General features: G+C 40.8%; 1 protein-coding gene across 6 annotated transcripts in view; it reads left to right on the top strand.

Moving 5' to 3' along the window:
* The window catches only part of PRKACB (protein kinase cAMP-activated catalytic subunit beta), a 68,157-nt gene that overhangs the window by 21,718 nt on the left and 24,816 nt on the right, over positions 1-21,623 (top strand). Inside the window, exons 1-2 of one of the 6 annotated variants that reach the window (XM_039388868.1) lie at positions 10,698-10,822; positions 12,368-12,459. The exons of 1 other annotated variant lie outside the window; for it this stretch is intronic. In XM_039388868.1, coding sequence (XP_039244802.1) covers positions 10,713-10,822; positions 12,368-12,459 — 202 coding nt within the window. In that variant the 5' untranslated portion in view covers positions 10,698-10,712. Of the gene's footprint in view, positions 1-10,697; positions 10,823-12,244; positions 12,460-15,671; positions 16,061-21,623 lie in introns of those variants that run through there. 4 more of the 6 variants (XM_027728108.2, XM_027728110.2, XM_027728113.2 and 1 more) reach the window with 4 other exon arrangements.

Here is a 21,623-nt window from a genome sequence, read left to right as displayed (position 1 = left end):
AAAAGCAGGGGTGCAAAAGGATGCTTTGGAGAAAGGCAGAGGGAGCCCCAGGGCTCAGCCCCTCTCACACTGTGCAAGGCGTGAGGAGTGACAGTGTCTCCAGGGGTGACAGTGTCTCCAGGGGTGACAGTGTCTCCGAGGGGTGACAGTGTCTCCAGGGGTGACAGTGTCTCCGAGGGGTGACAGTGTCTCCAGGGGTGGCAGTGTCTCCAAGGGGGGTGGCAGTGTCTCCAGGGGTGACAGTGTCTCCAAGGAGTGACAGTGTCTCCAAGGGGGGTGACAGTGTCTCCAAGGGGGGTGACAGTGTCTCCAGGGGGTGACAGTGTCTCCGAGGGGGGTGACAGTGTCTCCGAGGGGTGACAGTGTCTCCGAGGGGTGACAGTGTCTCCAAGGGGCCGTGGCCAGTGTCTGGAGAACTGTATCTGTGCACGTGAATTCACTCCCTTAAGGGCCTGAACCAAAGAATTTCAATAAAAACTGACCAAAGGAGTGGAAGGAGGAGAGAGATTCTGCTTTTTAAAAACACTGTCTAATGTATATTTGTATAATGATGTTCATATATCATGTTTGGAATTAAAATATTTACTATGAGGCATGAATTGCATTTTTTTAATAGTATAGAGAAGAATTTGTCTTTGTAGAAAAGGAGAAGAGTTAAAAGTTCATGCTAAGTTTGTTGCCCTGCTATTTTCAAATCTATTGTAGGTGACTTGCCAGCATTTTATTATCAGGGTTGTTAGTTATGGTTTTGTTTGGAGTTCTACTGAAAGTATTCTTTTCTTATTTGTGTTCCTTGAGGTGGTTGCTTTAAGAACAAAATTTGTACCCAGGATATCAGCCTTTCGTTTCCTTTTCTTAGAGTGAGTATATACGTACCCACTTTGCTTAGAAAGTTGTGTTTCAACATGAATGGCTATGAGGCTGCAAGTTTTCCAGCAGTGCATAAAGCTTTGATCTTCTAGCTGGAGTTGTTGTAATTCAGGAGTAAAACAAACTTTTCTGTGTAGGCTGTGTAGAGTGTTAGGAAGGAGCTCAATAAGCTGCATCCAAGTGAATGCATATGAAGGAAGTGTAAGAGGTGTAAAGTAATTTGGGATCCTGTGTTTGCTTTTGGGCAATTTGCCAAGTCTTTGTTGTTAATTCTGTGAAATAGTAGATTGAGGAACTATATACAGTTTTAAATGCTACAGTCTTGGTGGAGGATGGTGATGAGCATTAATGAGGTGCTTTTGATAAAGACTGTTCTTGAGTTGGAACTCGTGGTGTAGCTTTTCAGTTATGAGAATCTGCTGCTCTGTTCCTAGAGTTCATGGTTATGTCCTAGAGTCCTAGAGTTATCCTACAAAAAGCAGGGAGCTAAGATATCTTTGGAGCCTGCCATCTGTCTGGTGTGTTTTCCCTGGGTGCAGAACCCTGTTCTCCAGGGGGCTGGTGCTGCACAGACACTGCTGCTGCTGGGGGACTAACGCAGAGCTGCTGAGGCTTCATCACTGATGGAGTGTGGATTACTGCTGGATTTAATCTGCTCTTCATTACCTCATGGGCACAGGTCTTAATGAACATATACCTGAAGATAATAAGTGTACAGAGATGTAGTTAATCCAGTAATTGTCACAAATGAATCTTCAAAAAGGACAGAAGGTGAGCAGGTTATAAAATCTAGTACTGCTTTTGTTTTTGCAAAGGAAAGAGCAGCAAAATTTGAGTTAGTTTAAATAATATCCTTCATGGTCACCTTCTGCCTATATCCTCTTTTCTCTTCCTACCCATCTTTCCATATATGCATTTTAGCCCTAGGATGTCTTTGGCACCTTGATAGGTTCCAAATTGGATCAAGGACTCAAAAGTAATATTTTGAGTTGTTTTCCAGGATCTATCTATTCATTCTACCCTCTGAAAAGTTCTGTAAGAAACTGTATTCAGTGTGCCTAAATAGTATTTTACTTTGGTGAAAATAGTAGGGGTTGCATAGATTTAAGGTGTGCCTGAAAAGGTAATGCAGGTGTAGATTTCAGACTGAGTAGAACTTAGAATCACATTGAACATGGACTCCCAAAAGCCATTCATCTTCAGAACTTGGCCATGTTTGACATCCTGAATGCCCAACAAACCTCCAGGAACTGGGCAGAGTTGCATTAGACAATATTAGCTTTGTTAGCCTTGCACAACTTTTCAGAAAAATTAGGTATCAGCAGTGTTTTCAAAAATTACAATAATGCTTCATTTGCCTTATTTGGCTGACAAATCAGTTGATATTTACTTCTGAAAGTATCGACTTCACGGAGGCAGAGGAATGGAAATGTCAAAGTAGGTTACCTAGTAATACATAAGCAGTCATTTCCACTTCAGATAAGTATTCATTTAGGCTTTCATTTCTGTGTAATTTAGGTGTTGGGCTTTTTTTTATCATATAGGAAAGATGAGGACAGGGCTCAGTTATTGCAATTACTGAGTTCATTATTTTGATATTTTGCTTAAATGGGATGCCATGTGTTTCCTTCCACCCACCCCCCCAAGAGTGGAGGGAGGTGGATCTTATAGTGGAAATAAGTTTAGAAAAAATTGCCCAATGTATTGCAGCTGGTACCTCATTTTGGCAGTTTTCTTGGATAGAGTTTAACATGAGAGGAATTGGAAGAAAACCAGAACCTTCCCACATGCCATGTGACTCCCAGAAATAACAACTCTGTATTGAGCTTGTTAGGAAGAATTATGAGCATCTGAGACTGGCTCAAAGGGAAACATGGTTGTTCTTCCAAGAGGAAGAAATGAAGCCTCTGCCTAGTTACAAACTTTTAAGTGTTTTTCTCAAAATGGTTCAAGTAAACGAAGATAACAAACTCAAGAGATAACATGTCTTCCAGCTCTGCTGAATTAGAGGGGTTTTTACTTCCCAGAAATTAGAAGGGCCTGCAAGATGCTATCATGAGATAGACTTCAAAACTTTTCCTTTATTTTGGAGTAATCATGGTTAGGATGGCCTGTGCTATGATGTGACTGCTACAAGATTAAGGGTGGCATTGGCAGCTCTTGGCAGGAGCTGCCCCAGTGGGGAGGGCTGGCTGGGTAGTGCTCTGTTCTCCAGGGGTGCAGTGTGCAGTGCAGGTGTGCTCAGTGTGCAGGTGTGCTCAGTGTGCAGGTGTGCTCAGTGTGCAGTGCAGGTGTGCTCAGTGTGCAGGTGTGCTCAGTGCAGGTGTGCTCAGTGTGCAGGTGTGCTCAGTGCAGGTGTGCTCAGTGTGCAGGGGAGGGTGTGCTCAGTGTGCAGTGCAGGTGTGCTCAGTGCAGGTGTGCTCAGTGTGCAGGGGAGGTATGCACAGTGCTCAGTGCAGGTGTGCTCAGTGCAGGTGTGCTCAGTGCAGGTGTGCTCAGTGTGCAGGGGAGGTATGCACAGTGCTCAGTGCAGGTGTGCTCAGTGTGCAGGTGTGCTCAGTGTGCAGGGGAGGTATGCACAGTGCTCAGTGTGCAGGTGTGCTCAGTGTGCAGGTGTGCTCAGTGTGCAGGGGAGGTATGCACAGTGCTCAGTGTGCAGGTGTGCTCAGTGTGCAGGTGTGCTCAGTGTGCAGGGGAGGTATGCACAGTGCTCAGTGCAGGTGTGCTCAGTGCAGGTGTGCTCAGTGCAGGTGTGCTCAGTGTGCAGGTGTGCACAGGCTGCAGGGGAAGTGTGTGCTGGCCTGCACAGTGGCAGGGAAAACTCCCATGGGATTCTTGGGCAGGAGGGGATGGGCTTGATTGTCAGTGCTCTGAGGTGACTACTGTGAGAAGCTACTTTTAGTAGCAATTTGCAGTATGAAATGCAGTGATTTTCAGAAAGCATGTTTAATTATTCTTTGCTCCTATTTCTCTTCAGAGAAAATTAAAGGTAAATACAATTACAACTAATGGATGTTCTTGTATCTAATTAAAAACTAACTTGAAGATTTACTGTGATTTAACCTGTCAGTTAAAAGTTTACATTACATTTGATTTAAAATTGTTTCTTAGTTTAAATATTGTTGAATGGTGGAAAAGTTTATTTTTTGTGAAATCTAATCGAGTGAGCTCTATCACAGCTAGTCAGCATAATGAAAACCTGCTTACTAGAAAGAAAATATTTGGGTTTTAAGCAAAGCGTAGAATTGTCAAACTTCTCGGAATAAAGATGTTGTGTTTTATCAAGCACTGATTTTTGCACTAAAAATAAGCAAAAATTTTATGTTCAGCACAGCTTGTAACTTATTCTGTGTAAGCTGGTGAAGGAATCACTAGTTTCTTTTGATCTTATTAAAAAAAATCTTTGATCATTTTGCTTTGAAAGTGAAAATACAATTGAAAGGTTGAGGCTGCTTGAGGATACAGTATTAAGGCATTATATCTTTGCTGACATTCATACTGCATGCAGAGCTGACATGCCATGGGAATTTGACTTTGTTCAGAGAATTACAAGTAGTGGGGTATTTTATGCATAAAAAAGAAGAGAGGAAACACTGTGCATTTCTTCTTGTAGGATTTCTATCCTGGAAAGTGCTTTCTGCTTTCCTGTGTTTTGAAACAAATATAAAAATAAATTAAATATATTTGTAGTCATGTGTTTCTCTCAGTAAGTGTAAGAGTGTAAGGTAGATCTGACCGTTCTACCTGTCCAAACTTTAGTTGTTTGGCCTTTATTGTAACGTAACACTTGGGAAATGTCAAAGGATGCTGTGGACTGAGAAGTAAATGCCTGTTGCTTACTGATAGCTGGAAAACACATTTCATAAATAGCAAAAGGGAAATGTTTCTTTTTTTCTTTTAACTTGGTAAATTATTTCTGTTATATCCAAATATAAATACAATTTAAGAATATATTCAGACTGCTAGTGAATAAGTTCACCTTAAGTGAAACAAACTGGATATAATTTATAAATTAAAACACATCACAGACGGGGGGGGGGAAGTAAGATCTGTGCACTTTGCTGCTGCCTCACTAAGAAAAATAGCCAGTAATTAGGATGTTGGTGTGTGAATTTATTTCCCCTCTAAAAAATCTGATATATTTAGTTGTGTTTATACAACATATGACACGTGAATGACTGAGTACTTTTAAAATTTATTGTTCAGTATTGCAGTTTCTGTACCTCACACTTTGTTTGGTCTTAAACCAGCAGATGGCATTTGTTATTTCATTTAAGTGCAGGCTAACATAAATTTTGTAAATGTGGTGTAATTAACTTCAGTATATAGAGAAATGCTGTTGTGTGAGCTTTACTTCAGATGCCTCTGCACTCATGCAAGTTCCTGTGACAGACTCTGCTTGGCCCAGTGTGTGTGAGGAGCACAGTGACCCTCGACATGCCCTCTCACACGCTGGGCAGCCCTTGTCCTGTGGCCAGCTGCAGGCTCTCTGTTGGCAGGGATTTAATGCCCTTTTCCACTCCAGCTGCTTTAGCCACCCCACTGGCTGGGGGAATCTCTGAGCTGAGCAGGGTGGTAGGAGTGGGGGAGCAGGATGCTCTCCAGGGTAGCCTGTAGTCTATGGGGGAGGCGCTGGAATACAGGGTCTGTACAGTGGTGAGATCATCTCTACAGCACATAGCCAAATGTTTGGTACTTCACACCATACTTTATGAAAGCCACTACTGTATTCTAGTTTGCACTCTGTATACTCTTCCATTCCATGAAAAAGCACTATCCCTTCCAATGGAGTTACTTTGGGTTTGCTTTCTTTCTTATTTGGATATTTTTTTTAATTGAACCTAAGTGTCATATAATCAAGGAACACTCCCGTTTTGGAGGAAAACAAAGGTATGAATTTAAAATATTTAGCTCGAGGTGGAGTCAGTTGGTTTTGTTCATTTTTTCCTCTAGGAAATGTGCTGGTCATTTAAAATGCAGATAGGCTTCCTGAAAGAGGTATTAAAATGGCTCTAGTTACTCTAATATTTAGTATTCTGGTCTTTTACTCTACAGTACAGATCCGATAGTAGAGTGTAGCTGCTAATATAGTGAATAATTTTTGCGTACAAGATTTTAGTTTATGTGAACATTTTACTGCTGTCTCTTCTCTTCCTCTCAGTTTCTCATATCAAAAATTATCTCTAAATGTGACTCCAAATCTCTCAGAGTTAGTAATAATTAGTTATGTGAGGCACTCTGACTCTGGGGTTTTCAAACCCAAGCGTGCCTCGTATGGGGCAGTTCCTTGTAGTGCTAAGTGACTAAACCAAGGAAGAACAGACCAAACCTGCAGACTGTAGGAGAAGCAGAGCTCCTCTATCCAAGGCTTCTGGTAGCCAAGATCCTCTGCACAGCAGCTGCTCGCCTGCAGGGGCCTTTATGGTTTCTGTGTGAGCCGGGTCTTCAACATCCTTGTTCTGGGAGAGCAGCCAGAACTGGAGGTGACTTCTCCTTGGGCCCAGTCAGACGTTGACCAAAATGTCCATGTGGTTCTTCTAATTCAGGCATTTTATCTTACTCATTTTGGATCAATAACCTATTAATGCTCATTACTAATCAACATTAGTAATTAGTTTGATGTAAATTAAGTGGACCAAAACCTTTGTCTGCTGTTAGGTTTTTCAGAGAGACAAAATCCACTTATTTTCTCTTTTGCTGAAAAGTAACAAGTTTTGTGCAAAACTTCCGATTGTGTGTCAAACTGCCTTAAATTGTGCTAGAAAGTAACTATGGAGGGTTATTTGAGTAGCTTGTGATTTTGAAAAGGCATGGACCAAGCAAATTTTGCATGTACTTTCAGATTTCTTGTACTTATGGGAAAGTAGCTGTTTCAAAGATGGTTCTTGGCTAACCTTTGCTTTATTATGGAGCAATTGTATAATTTGTATTCTCATTCTGAAAACATCGATCTTGTGGTCTGAACTGCCATATTGGCAATCACCAGTGAGCACAGCACCTTGATGGAAGCTGTGTGAAAAGCACAGAGAAGGTGATGTGTTAGGAGAGAAATCCAGTTCTCTTTGACAAATTGGACAGTTTTGTGGAAGGTTTGGCTTTTATAATGAGACCTCTGTCCCCTTCTTGTCTGCACTAGATTTGGGACTATGACCACAAGGTATTTGATTTCAAAAAGGCCAGGTAATATGTTGGTAGAAATGAGGAACCTTGATCTGCTGCCGTGGTATGTGCACATCGAAAATCGCATCATCTTAGATGATGAATTTGTCAAATTTTGACAAGAAAACTGATGGGAAGAGTGAGAGCTCTTAGCTTGCATATGAAAAATCAGATGCCAAATTTGACGTTTTTCTTTTTTTTTCACCAGGTTCTTACTTATTTTTTTATTCATTTTGTATCATCATGGTTAACAAGTAAATGATGCTGTTGGGCCATGCAAGCCTAAATGTATGCTTCCTGAGGAGATCTGAAGGTGTTAGATGTGTGCTGCAGTTAGGCTGGTGTACAGCAGATGCCAGTAGAGGCCTGTTGAGTCAAAATAGAAATATGACCAGCGTTTCCATAGCAACACCTTCTTCCTGGCAGTCCTATTTATAGCAGTGCTGCAGCCCCAGCTCGGCGCAGCTCTCGCAGGGACTCTCGAGGAGGGGTTAACCTTGTTAGTCAAAAATGGAGGTGGAAAGGTACACCAGGAGTGGATGGCTTTGCTTTCTTGGGTTTTATTCAACAATGAAGTTACTGGTGGTGTTTATTTTGAAAAATCTGTGTTTCAAAATGGAGAGCCATCAAATCTGTAAGCTGTGAGCAAACACTGCTCCTCCTTCCGTGTGTTCAAGGAGAAGTGCAACCTCGTGGCATAGTGCTGGATGTATAGTGAAAACACATCTGCTTTTTCAAGAGCCTTTTTCTGCCTCTGTTTCTACCCATAATTCCTTCTGAAATATGCATGCCTGGCAGGATTCAAAATGGATTTTGTTCAATTACATAATTTCTGGTGAAAATGTTTGGGGGGGTTAAGTTACAAAATGGCTATCTGTATACTTTGTTTTACATCCTTTTCTCTCCAGGTTTATATAACAACTAGAAAAATACCACACGTATTGCCTCAGGCTTATAGCAAAGACAGTCTAGGTTCTTTAGTATACGTCAGGTAACAAATTTGAGTCATTAAATGCTTATAAACTTTTGTATTTTCTAATTCAAAATTAGACAGGTAAATTGTTTTCTTTTTATGAAATGTACTGGCTGCATCTTTTGACTTAAAAACACCTTCTTTATTGATCAGTAAGATACCTGGAAAATTCAGCAAGATTCACAAGCTCTTAAAAATGAAGGATCCCTCCCTAACACTTTGTATCAAGTAATTGCTCAGTCCTTTTGTAATAAATAATAAATACTTAAGTTGTATTTTCATCTTTCATTCTTGAAATAACTGATGCATAAAGGAAAAGGTGTTTCATCCAGCCATCAATTTTTAAAGCAAATAAATAAACTTTCTCTAACCTCTAGAAAAAAAAAGTTCTTCATTATTCATTTATAAGGTTTCTTTAAGTTATTTTTTTCCACAGATTACAAAGAAATATGCAGAAGATGTCACAAGATGTCTTTTTTAATGCAGATAAAGACCTCCTGTGAAATTAAGAAAGATTTAAATTTAATATTATGTTTAATATTTAAAATAAGAAGATAGAATATTTTTATTTAGAGAAATAAAACATGAAACTAGGAAGATACTGAGTTTCAAGATTTGGAATTAAAACCTGAATTTTGGTTAGCTGTAGGTGATCTGAAATTTGTTAGCATCATAAATCCATTTTTCACGGTTCTGTCAAGGAATACGGTTAATTGTCTTAAAACTCCTGTTCTTGACTGCAAGATACTCGAGGTATTCAAGGTACTGACCTTTGTTAAACACTAGAGAATGTCGTTGTTTGCACAGTCCTGGTTTGCTTGAGTATAGAAGAGTGCCCACGTTATCCTTTCGGGCCGTGTTCCGTGTTTTCCCAGGAGAATGTCACCGTACAGTGACATGCTGTTACTCAACAGCTGCGTCCTGGCAGGAGAGGAGGGGGCTCGCTTTCCTAATCCTTCGTGTTTAAGGCTTGACTGGTAGGGCAGAATTGCTTCTTAGTAATTGAGAAATGATGTTTTAGCTGAGATGATGAAAAATAAATTGTCCACGTAGCTCCATGATTCCTGACTCTTTTTCAGCAAGGAGCTGGGAGGTCTGTGCCTGGGTTATAGTGCTCTTTGTTACCTGCTACAGGGCAGCAGACCCTGGCAGATGTGCACAAGGTTATGGATTGGCCATCAGGAAAAGTATAAATGGTTTGGTTACCTTTATCAGCTTAGAGGACCACTATGTTAGCCCTTGTCTATGGCTATCACCATTATGTTGCTTTTATTAAACTGTGGGAGAGCGGCTTAAAAGTTTTTACTGAAATAATATTTATCAAAATACCGGACCTTGAGCATGCAACGTTCAGATTCGTGGTTGAATCTCTTACCCACTGCTTGGAGATTTTAATGTGTTTTAAAATAATGTGAAGACTCCGTGGCTAGAATTTAGCAAAAATAAAATTTCTGCTGAAAGGAAATTCTTAACATTTCAGTGTTAACTTTGACTGCAAGAGTTGGAACTTTGCTATCTCTCATAGAACAGAAATTTAGATTCTATTTTGGACTCTGTTCTTCATATATAGCATATAAAATACTTACTGTGGATAAATTAATTGGAACACCGAAGTGTCAATAAGATGAAAGATTAAGTAAAAGGAAATAGGAAGTTCCACCTTTAAAAATCATGGTCTTCATCTGAAAATGTTGAAGACCGTGTGGGATGTGGGTTTCCCATAAAATCAGTGTGTTAGTATTTTATATTGTCATTGAGCAATTGCCTAGATTAGGAAAGTGTATCACTACCTGTACGAATATAACCAGCACTTTCTTTTCAGGTTTTACATGTGCAGAATTTCTGTAACTGTTCGCTGGCAGCGGTTTGTAAAATTCTGGCAAATTCATGCTTTCTTTTAGGAACTCTTCTAACAATTCCTTTTTGGTAACCTGTTTTCACTTAAACCAGTGCACTTCTGTAACCTTACAGGACGGGTATTTCTGATTCCAATTTTTGACACCTCATTCAAGTGTCCAGGTTAGTCATTTGGGTGCATTTCAGAGCTCTGAATTTTGCTGGGCACATTGGCTCTGTGGCAGTTTCCACATCCCTCTATGGACTCTAGATGGCTGGCAGCCTCTAACTTATGTCATGTGAAGCAATGTGAATTTTGTAAATTGCTCTCTTAGATCAGGGAAACAAAATGTTTTAGTTGAAGAACTGTGCAAAGGATGACAGTAGTGTAAAGGCTCAGTACCATGGGAGAGGACAGGGACAAGACGAGCACACCATCATACCAGGGGGCTTCGTGTACTGGAGAAAACAGACAAATATAGAAAGAATATTAAGTCTCTTGGAAGGATTTCCTGAATGCCCAAAGATTTGCAGTGAGCTACAGGGAGAGCATGTCTGTCTAATTCCAGAGGGGCTCTTCAGTCCTGCAAAGTTCACCAGGCAGGGAAAGAAGTATCTTGATGTTGTGTAAGCACTTTTTATATTGCTGTATGGAAGGTGCGTAGCATTACTCTGTCATAAAGTGGTAACGTAAAGCATATAATATATCCCCTCTGCCTATTTGTGACCCCTGGTAAGGCAAACACATCCTCATGGTCTTCACTAGCTCTTGTTTATGGCAGCAAAGCCTTGAACCGATGGGATGTTATGGATGTCATAATTGATCTTGGAACAGAGCAGGTGAACAGCTGGAAGGCATAAGGTGGCACATGTAATGAGCTGGCATCCAGGGAGGGTTGAGGCACCAGACCCTGACAGGAAAGCAGCCTGGTCACCTCCAAGATATCTGGTGCTCACCTGGATTTACAAATGGCTGTGTAAAATGTAAGCATTTAGACAGTTGGTTCCAAATTTTGAACAGGTGCTGGAGAAAGAATTTACATTTCCAGAGTGTCTGGAGCCTAAAAGCAGAGTCTAGAAAAGTAAGCTGTGGTGTGGCCAAGGCCCCCCACGAGCGTCACGGTGCCTGTTAGGAAGGACGGCCAGATCCGTGCAGTCTGTCTGTCGGCATTTGGATTGTTTTATCATGGTCGTGGGCAGTTTGTCATCAGGAGGTTTTTTCTGAGGCACAGGGCTGTTATGAAATGGTTATGTAATGTCCAAGGGTGGGTATCTGCTGACATTTGAAAACTATGCAGTGAGAAGTATGGTGGTGAAAAATGAGAGGTATGTCTTTAACACGTGTTGACTGTAAGGCAGGAGACAGATTGTGGAAAAGTTATTTCAATCTTTCTTAAGAATAGCCTAAATTTTTAAGAAGCCACATCATAGATGTGCGAAGGATATACTGGAAAACCTGTCTAATGTATTTATTTTCATTTTCACAAAAATTAATATTTAGTATTACCCATTGTAGGCATGCAAAATCGCATCATTTGCAAACTAATGTAATGTTAAATACAACTTTCTCTTTATTTTCCTTATGTTTTGTGCTGTTAAAAAATATGCTTTCTAGACTTACTCCACAGTTGAAAGTACTCAAAAATATTTAAAATACTGAAAGTATGAAAATACCGATGTATTGAAAATACTCTTTCTTGTGAAAGAATGAAATTGTATTCTCCAAAAAGTTAAATGCATTTGGTTCATTCTTAGAGAAAGTAGAACCCAGTTTGAAAAGGTATAATGCAGTTTTGTTTATATGTACAATAGAATTCAACTTCTTCGGACTGGTTTTCCTCAAAGGAGGAAAATAATACCTTTTTTCCGCCCCATATTAAAATAAGCTTATTCAGTTGTAGTTGCAAGTAACTTCCTTGCTTAGAAAGTTGATTAGCTGAAAGCATGAGATTACTAATGATTAGATTCCAGCTGGTTTTGTTTGCTACGATGATTTCTCAATAACAAGGGAGGAACTGCAGAATAAGTCACTTTTGGTTTTTTTCACACGTGGTTGTGGTAAATTAAAAAAATATATACCTGCCTTCTGATCTTTACTTCTGAACAAGATGTTTATAGTATTCTAACATAAAATTTATATTTAAATATAAAATGTAACGCGTTCAAAAGCTACGAGAACGTAGGCTAGAGACATGAGTGCTGTTTTGTTTGTTTTTTAAGAACCCAAACACTTTCCAATTTCCACGAGAAGAGACTTTTCGGGGTCTAACGCAGTCCATCCGAGCTTCTCTCGACAGGAAGCGGAGGAGCAGCGGTTGGCCCCGCTGCCGGCAGGAAGCTCCCCCGTGCTCAGCTCTCAGTGGGGCCGGGCTGTCCAGCTCCCTGGCTGTCCAGCTCCCTGGCCAGGTTATCTGCGCCCTTGGCCCAGCCCTGGGGTGCGATGGCAGCGCCCAGGGAGGGGCCGTGTCACCAGGGCACGGGCACCGCGCTGCAGAGACTGGAGGGTTTTGCTAATCGCCTCTTCCATAGGCACTCCAAGCATGGTGCACAGGAGCAGAAAGGCACTCAGGACAGGGAGAGCCCACGGTGCTCTGAATTCACTGCCCGGTGGGATGCAGAGAGTAAGTAGTGGGCTTGGTTTGCTCGAGAGATGTTTGCAGTTCAGTTTGCCTCCTAAGGGAAGCACTTGTATGTTTGTGATCGAGGCTGAACACCGACGGGTGATACATTTCCAACTCCTCACCTGAAGGTATCGGTGTGAAGGACAGCACATTGCATCAGGCAGGGGACATGGGGCTGGTTCATGAACTGCTGGCTGGCAGGAGAATTTATCCCTATTCCTTCTTTTCTTTCAAAGCACAGTTGACTTGTTTTGGCAAGCCCGCGCCCCAGTTCTTGCTTCTGAAGTACTTCCTTTATTTTCACATTAAATCAGCGAGTTTAGCAGAAATAGAAAACTCTTAACTAAAGACTGTAATGTTTAAACTTTCAAATGGGTAGACGTTGCTGCACAGATTAAACTTCTAATTATAGGGGTTTTCATCATTCATGGTTCTATTTTAAGGGATACATACATTAGAAATGCTCTATATAGTGTAAGCAATATAACATTCTGTTTGATTTTAACTATTACATATTAACTTAGTGTAGGAATGCTGGTTATCATTAGCGTTAATTTCTTAATTAGCGAACAGTTTACAGTATTTGTATGGTTAAAAAGTTTTCATGGTTGTATTTTGGCTAATAAGAGAGATTTCAAAAAAATCTCAATCTAAACAAATTGACGTTTGATTTTCTTCTTTTTTTTTTTTTAATTTTTAATTTTAAAGCCATGCAGTATTTTGCAGAGCAATTCTTGTGTCTGGTTAAATACTCATTTTAAAATGTTACAATATGGTAATTTATGATAATTTTGTTCCAAATTTCAGATTCATTGATGGGTTTGAGATAGCACAATTATTTCAGTTGAAGATAGGCTGTGTTGGAAATGCTTAACATCACAGTGTTACCATGAAGAAAACCAGTGTTTATACATCTTGCTTGCAACTTAAAATGTTATATGAGTAGGGAGTGAATCTGTTCTCAGAGGATAAGCAGTAAACAGGGAAACAAAAAGGTGTTAATGCATTGACCTAAAATAGATTGAATCTAGGTCTCCCAAATGAGATAGGAAAGAATTGACTCGTTTTGTTGGGAAGATAAATGATGAAAGTGCATAAATTCTGAGCTTCCACTTCTCCAAAATACTTTCAGCTTGGTAAAAATAGACACATACTTGTGTTTATGTAGAAGCTCTTTTTTATGTAAATAGCTATTTGAAAAAATAACACTGAAGCATTTCTGTTTATATAACATGAATTAAAAAATGGTATTGACCTACTGACACTTACAAATTGTGACCTGTTTGTGTACAAGTCTGTACTTTTTTCCCCTCTATTTAAGGCAGGCTTCCTCATGTGACATGTTTGATGAGGAAATGGACTGTCGTGTCTCTTGATAAACGTGGTGAAAATGGCTGTTCTGTGAATGCTATTTTAAGTCATAATTAAGCAGAGTGGTTGCATGCAGTGTTCTGAGCTGAAGTTGCTGAGCTGGTAGCTGAATGGTGGGTGTCTATGCAGCTTTGGTTTTGAGGTGAAATTCTGAATCTTTATCCTGAAACTTTACTTTCAATTTCTAGATTATTTAAAAAAAATAATAATTTAAATTACTGTAGGTACCCATGAACTAAGTCCACATTTAGCTGGAGTGATAGAGAAAATAAGGAGTACAGGGAAGGGAGTATTTCTCTCTACTCCTGACTCCTAATTAGATCTTCAGAAAAATACATTTTCTGTGAAAATTCTTTGTGAAACATAAAAGAGAAACAAGGTGTTGGGGTTTTTTTGTTTGTTTTGGTTTAGGTTTTTGTTCGTTTGTTTGGAGGTTGTTTTGTTTGTTTGTGGTTTTTTTAATACCCAAGAGTTCAATGTCATAGAATTGCTTAGTGTCACTGAATTCAGGTTGTAGATTAATTTCACAGAAAGTTTAATGAATAAGCAGTGTTTTAGAAACATGCTGGTGTTTGTCTTATAAGGATATTTGAATATTCTCAACTATTTTGCCTGTATCACTGCAACTTAGAAATATAAGGTTTTAGGTGAACCTACATGGCAGACAGCGTGAATTACTCTCAGAAGTTCAAGGCAAAAGCACTCTTAATTCCTGAAAAAAGTTTGGAAAATAACTTCTCAAAATTTTTGTTATTTTAGGCTTGAGGTGGAATCCATTTGAAAAGGAAGTTAATATACTGATACCATCTGCTGTAATGAAATACAGTAACAGGTCTGTGTCTATTCTTTCACAAGCAGTTCCTGCTGAAGCTCTGGGTTTGCTGCAGGGGAAGGAGCTGTGCTTGTTGGGTGGACTTTGTGTTGTCAGTCGCCTGGTGTTGTGGGTTTAAATAAATTGCCTTGTGGTCTATGGCCTTAGGGGTTTTTCAGTGGTTGATTTTGAAATTTGCCATCATTGCTCTGTTATTTTGATATATAAAGCATGTGGTTTCTCCAGTGTGCCTTGGATTCTTGATCAATGCCCGAAAGGAGTGTGTTGGGTAAATTCCTCCAAGTCCAGAAGGGCAGAGCTGACTCAGGGCACCACGGGCCTTAGAATCTGTTTGCAAAAGCTGCCTGAGCACACGTGTGATTGTGAAGCCTGGCCTGGGAACCAGGTCAGTGGTGCTGCACAGCCCCAGGGTGACAGGGACACGTGGGAGCCATCAGAACGATGCTTTTCAGTCTTCCTGGAGATGTCTTGACTGTGACCACTTGCAGCTATATGGAACCTGCATTTTGATTTTTGTTTTGTTTTATTAGTTGCTTGTTGCTCTTTGAATGATTGAAGTGGGAAAGCAAAGGAAAATGAGGCTGCTTGGTTTTGAACATAGAGCCAGTAAGATCAGCATGAATCTTTTATTCTTGAACTGGTACGAGTATTTTCCAAATCTGCATAAGAGAACACATTAACAACTTGGATAACTGAAATGGTCAGGAGAGGCAACACTAGTCCATCTGTCATCTTCATAGTCTCTAAATTGAAAATGGATGGGTGATGAACAGTCAAAGGAATATTATTTGGTCTCTGATTCAGAATAATACCAGTATACTTTCAAATACTGTGGAATGATGTATAGAGATTTAGCTGAATAATTACTATATGTTATATGAGTGTGTGTGAAGAGAGAAAAATGCATGTGAAATATGAAATAATGTACAGAGCACACTGTATGAATTGCTTAGAGCTTTAGAATAACTACTAGTTGGGTACAAGTCAACAGATAATTCTGGTCTAAGGTTGCCATGGAAACAACCAGTGCTTGATATAATTGAGAACATCTTAAACCCTCCTGGTGTTTGCATGCTTTTTTCCCCTGCCATTTTGAGTTGCTTTAGACATGAATAGGTAGCATTGGTCAGAACAGTAGTAGTTAATGAGCAAACCCAAATACCCCTGTCCTGAATATTGATTTTGATATTCTGCTGGTATCTTGTGCTTCGTATTTTTTTGCATCACAAGGAGCTCATAAGGAAGAGCAGCTCTCTGGATTCTCTGTGCTCTCTCTAGTTAGTGTATAAGTGTGTTTAGAGATTGAAGCACTGATCTGAGAGATTAACATACTTCATCAACTGTTGGATTAATATTAGGAGCAATATGTTTCTGACAACTAGCTTTTCAGCATGAATGGTAAGTCTTTTTTATTCCCTTTGACACTGTTTTTTTGTTCTGTCTTCATAAGCAGGGAAAATCTACCAGGTTTCCCTTTCTTGTCTGCATAGCTACATCGACTGCTGATTTCTTTGTTTTTGTAATCGACTCACTGTGGGTTTCTATTTAAAATTACTAGCCTTAAAGGTTTGCAGTTTATTATTAAACTGTTTGCTTTGGATAACTGGTATTTAGTGCTTTATTTTCAAGCTTTCTTTTAGAAATAACTTACAAATCATTAAGGCACAGAATCTGATTTGAAAAATTTTTAATTGAATATATACATGTCGGTTCACTTAATTTTCTGTGCCACTCATAATAAATTATTTAATGTTAATTCATACAAATCAGAGAGGCCTTCTGAAATAATTGTAATTGTTACCTAAAAATTCTAGACAGGTATTTGTTGTTTTTCATCTGAACCAGCTTATTCTTCTATGATTTTTAGTCTTTTAAATACTGGGATAGCAGAATAGTTGAGGTCATTCATGGAGATAGGGGAGGGCAGTTTCATTTGAAATGAGATGCTATAATAGATCTAGTAAACTTATCAGGCAGGTATTTACTTTCCAAAACCACTGTGACTACTTATTATAAGGTACTTTGAATATAATGGAATTATGAAGTACTATATTCTTGCTTGGAATATTATTGAAAGTTGGTTTTAAATATATGAACTCTGTATGTTTGTTTCCTTGGAAAAAGATATCCTTTGAAAATTGTTTGCAAAAAGCCCAAATATGCTAGTTTTCGAATTGCTGCCTTTGTGTTTCAAACAGATAGTCTGGAGCTTTAGAAAATGACTCGAGGCAGGGATTTCTTGAAAAGAAAGAACAGTTAATCATGTGTATGGGGTTTGTCTGTGTGGTTTTGCTTTATCCTACAAATTTAAAGGACCATTTTTACAAAGGTTTCACTTGTGTTCATGGCATGACATAGAGTGGGAGGAGTTATCCCACTGCCTTATCTAATATCAGCTTGTCTATACTTATCTCATACAAATGTGTTGAGGTCATCTTCCCCAGAATGGAAAGCGTGGCTGTCGTTTCCTTGCTGTGCAAAGTACAAAATACAAATGTCAAAGCAGGTACAGTTATTCAGACGGTGTTTCAGTACCCTGTACACCCAGCACGGAAATCCGTGGTACAGCCTCACTGCTGGCTGTTAGTAAAGCTGAAGGCGCTGCCTCTGCAAGGGCTGGCCCAGCCTCTGGGGATGCTGCTGGGGAGTTGGTGTGGCCACGCAGGTCCCCAGCTGGCCTGCACTGCCCCTCAGGGACACGAGGCATTGCAGCCTCCCTGCCAGCACCTGGCCCTGCCAGCACCCGCCCTGCCCAGCCTCTGTGGGGAGCAGGAGGGAACCCACAGCCTCCCTGACTGCATCCCTGCCAGCACCCGCCCTGCCCAGCCTCTGTGAGGGGGAGCAGGAGGGAACCCACAGCCTCCCTGACTGCATCCCTGCCAGCACCCGCCCTGCCCAGCCTCTGTGAGGGGGAGCAGGAGGGAGCCCACAGCCTCCCTGACTGCATCCCTGCCAGCACCTGCCCTGCCCAGCCTCTGTGGGGAGCAGGAGGGAACCCACAGCCTCCCTCACTACTTCCCTGCCAGCACCTGCCCTGCCCAGCCTCTGTGAGGGGGAGCAGGAGGGAACCCACAGCCTCCCTCACTACTTCCCTGCCAGCACCTGCCCCTGCTCAGCTCTGTGGGGAGCAGGAAGAACCCACAGCCTCCCTGACTGCATCCCTGCCAGCACCTGCCCTGCCCAGCCTCCGTGGGGAGCAGGAGGGAACCCACAGCCTCCCTCACTACTTCCCTGCCAGCACCTGCCCCTGCTCAGCTCTGTGGGGAGCAGGAAGAACCCACAGCCTCCCTGACTGCATCCCTGCCAGCACCTGCCCTGCCCAGCCTCCGTGGGGAGCAGGAAGAACCCACAGCCTCCCTCACTACTTCCCTGCCAGCACCTACCCCTGCTCAGCTCTGTGGGGAGCAGGAAGAACCCACAGCCTCCCTCACTTCCTCCGGGTCACCGGCCACCGGCCACCGTCTCTGCTGCTGGAGAGGGCTCTCCTTGGGGCAGGAAGTCTCTTTTCACCAGTTACCAGACTGGGTTTTCTGTCATATTTTTCTTTGTTTCTCTTACAGTTAGGTTGTAGCTTCCATGGGAATTAAAGTTTGTGGAAATCAGCTCTATAAATTTTGAATTTTGGTGATTTTAGTTTGGGTATTCTCTTATGACTGAGTCATAAGGGAATATATTTCCTACAAGCTAGGTGAAAAAGTGGCTACAGTTGTTTGTAACCTCATCATTTGTGTTGGTTTTTTGTTTGTCTGGGGCTGTATTTTTTTTGCGGGGGTGGTGGTTGTTTTAGGGTTGGGGTTTTTTTATTTCCCCTAGGGGTTTATTCTGCAACTTGCATCTGTAGATTTCATTCATCTTGACATCTAGGCTCCCAATTCCATTAAAAATAGAAATAAATAGCTGCAACTTTTACCAGGTGTCGGTTCCCAGCCAGAATTATCTATAAACTAGTCTAATTTTGACAGGTTTGACAAGGTGATCATCTTCTGCTCCATCAAGATTAAGTCTTTGCTGTAAACGTTTCCCTATTTAAACCACTTGTGCTTTTCAGTGCACTTCTGTGGCTGTCTTCACTGCAGCAGTGTTACATTACACCCTGTCAGCAGATAAAATCAGATGCTTCCCTTGTGAAAGATGGCCAAGATGCAAGTGAAACCTGAATGAAAAAGTGATAGATTTTCTTCAGTTGGAAGAACAATTGGCTAATTTGGTTTTCTTTTTTAATTTCTTTTTCTTCCCCTTCCCCAGAAAAGCTGATTTTTTTTTTACTGGAAAGACTCAAAGAAAAAACTGTTTTTCTATTTCTTTGGACTTGGGCTTTTGTTTTGAACAGCAGAACATTCTTGAACAGATAAAACTGGAAGGCCAAGTGACTTAAATAGCCCGGGCTCCCAGAGGTGAAAGGTACTACTCTGCTAAATCTTCCGTTTCACTAAGAATAGGCTTAATACTCCTGAGAATCCCCAAGTATGGGATTGGGCTACTGCTTTCCAATCCTGCCAGTAGGGGAATGGCTGATCCAGCCCTTTGCACTCCCAGGACAGTATCCCCAGGTGTGTGTGAGACAGGGAGCAGTGTGTGGAGAGGGTGTAAGCCACACTACAGACTGCCGAATTACTGTCCAGTTTGGTGCACTCTGGAGAATAGGAATGTTTAAGGAGTGAAGGGTGAAGGGAGGGAGTGTAAATATCTTAGTTACGTGCACTGGCAATGTTTTTAAGGGCAAGGGACAACAAGTAGCAACTGATTATTCAGTTGCTGAATTGTTCAGTTCACTGCTGAAAAGACTATAGAAAATGGAAGGATGCCATGGAATTTCCAGGTGCCAGAACTATACATCTTCCTTTATGTGTCTCATGGGACAAATGCTTTCTTCTTTTCAAAAATTCCCCAGTGTTACCTGTTAGCCTCTGACAGTGAATTAGGGCTCTTGGGTGATAACTTGAGTTCTGCTTCTTGTACAAAACATTTGAAAAAGGCAACAGGAGTTGCTGCACTGACGTAGTTCTTAAAACGCATCCACACAGTGAACAGTCCCTCGGGGTGCTCGGTTTGGGGTAGGAGCACAAACTGTTTAATATAATTGACGTTTCTTCCAAAGGAAAGGTTATTTGATATGTTGTAAGCTTGAACTGTGACTTACTCTAGTCCCCGTTACATTACTTATGTATATTTTGTTACCAGGAAGACTTTTTTTATTTTCCTTGGTTTTTAGTTTACATCTCAAATTGTTTATGTATTTGTTGCTTGTTCCTCTAAGAGTTGCTGCTGGGCCTGCTGTTGCAGGCCAAAGTTCACAAGCTTTAATTATTGAGGTTCTGATCAGCAGCTCTGTAACTTGCATAATGTTTTTGGTGTTTTTCTTTATTCATTCTTGTTGATAGATACCCCAACCCATTAAGGATTCATGTGGTTTAGTTTCTTTATTTATTTTGCACGTTTTTCAGTTCAATTCTGTGCAAGTTTTGTGTCTGCCTTTTTAGACAAATAAGTACTGACTTTAACCAGTTTCTCTCCAATGACCCATTCTCTACCAGAACGGATTGTAAAAACTCTTACCTACTTTTTACCTGCCTTAATCCTGAGGCAAACAAAAACTTGTTATTCACTTCATGTGTTGAATTGTGAAATGTGTTTATTTACATAAGGCTTCCTTATTCAGGAAGTCAGTCTCTGCTATTTAAGGGTATAAATGAACTTCTCCTGCTTGGCTGGTTACTGCAGGCAACCCTTTCCTGTAAATATTGAAGGTGTGTTCTGGGGGAGATATGTCAGTGCAGAGATGTGTCAGAAGCTCAGATCTGGTGAAGAGCTGAAGAGCTGTTTTGCTGATTTACCCTGACAGCTGTGAAGATGTGTCTTGCTGATCCCAGAGCATCTCTCTGAGAATTTGTGGAGGTTTTTGAATGCAGGGGCTGGGACAAGGTAGCTTCGTGAGGAGTGGACTTACATCCCCGTGAGTGCACAGAGACCAGATTGGTGTATCTGCCGTTGTTCTGATGCCTTGTATGAAATATTGGAAAAAAGAAAAAGCAACATGAGCGTTGCTCTTCTCAAGTAACTCGTTAAATGCATCCATACAGTGAACATCCCTGCAGTTGTTTAGTTTGGAGTAAAAGGCAGAAATTAGTTTAGTGAAACTTGTAAAGGCAGGGGGATTGGTACATGAATGTCTGTGGTATTATTGCCTGCTTGCGGGGAATTTATTGGTTAATATGCAGAGCAGATGAACTGCCCGCAGGTTGATGCTTACTGTTGCTAATAATCCAGCCAGAAAGCTTGGTCTCAGTGGTAGCTGCCTGATAGTATGTTATCCTTTTTAGTCAGGGAACTTTAACAAAGAGGGAATGTGGGGCAGTAACAGGGAGAGGAAAGTTGGTGCTAGCCAGTTAGCCAGGATCTTAATGCTGCAGAGGGGTGGGGGGCTCAACTGGAGGGAACCTGCAGCAAGGGCTGGAAACATTTTGCTTGGTAAGTGGTTTTGGCTGTAGGAGGAAAATCTGATTAATTTGTGTATTTGTATTAAATGCTAGAATTTGCTAAAAACCTCTGCTCAAAAATGTGATACATTTACAAAGTATTTTATAGTAGTGCCCTAGAAAATGTTGTTCTTGGAATTCATTCTTAAACTGTATTTTTTTTTTCACTACATGGTAACCATGGAAACATATCACCTGCAGAAACAAAAGATTTTGAATTTTCACAGTTTTTGCCCAGTTTTCATTTTTCTTATATTGTTAATACCTGTTATGTTTCATGCAAGCAGGACGCTATAGGTCCTGTGGCAGTTGCAACATTTTAGATTACTTGTTGGATAAAGTTTAGCAAGAACTGTAGAGGGTGGTACTGCACAGCTGAACCTTAATTCCTAATTGTCTCCCCAGAGTGGCCTCTGTTATATTGTGTTTCTGGCATTAGCAGGATTCACTACCTCTGAACCAGTACTTTGGTATTTAAGAAAAGA

The sequence above is a fragment of the Pipra filicauda genome, unplaced genomic scaffold (assembly GCF_003945595.2).
Source record: "Pipra filicauda isolate LSUMZ 115617 unplaced genomic scaffold, ASM394559v2 scaffold692_size275598_pilon, whole genome shotgun sequence".
Taxonomy (NCBI): domain Eukaryota; kingdom Metazoa; phylum Chordata; class Aves; order Passeriformes; family Pipridae; genus Pipra; species Pipra filicauda.
Note: the sequence above shows the minus strand (reverse complement) of the source record. Positions and strands in the feature narration are given on the sequence as shown.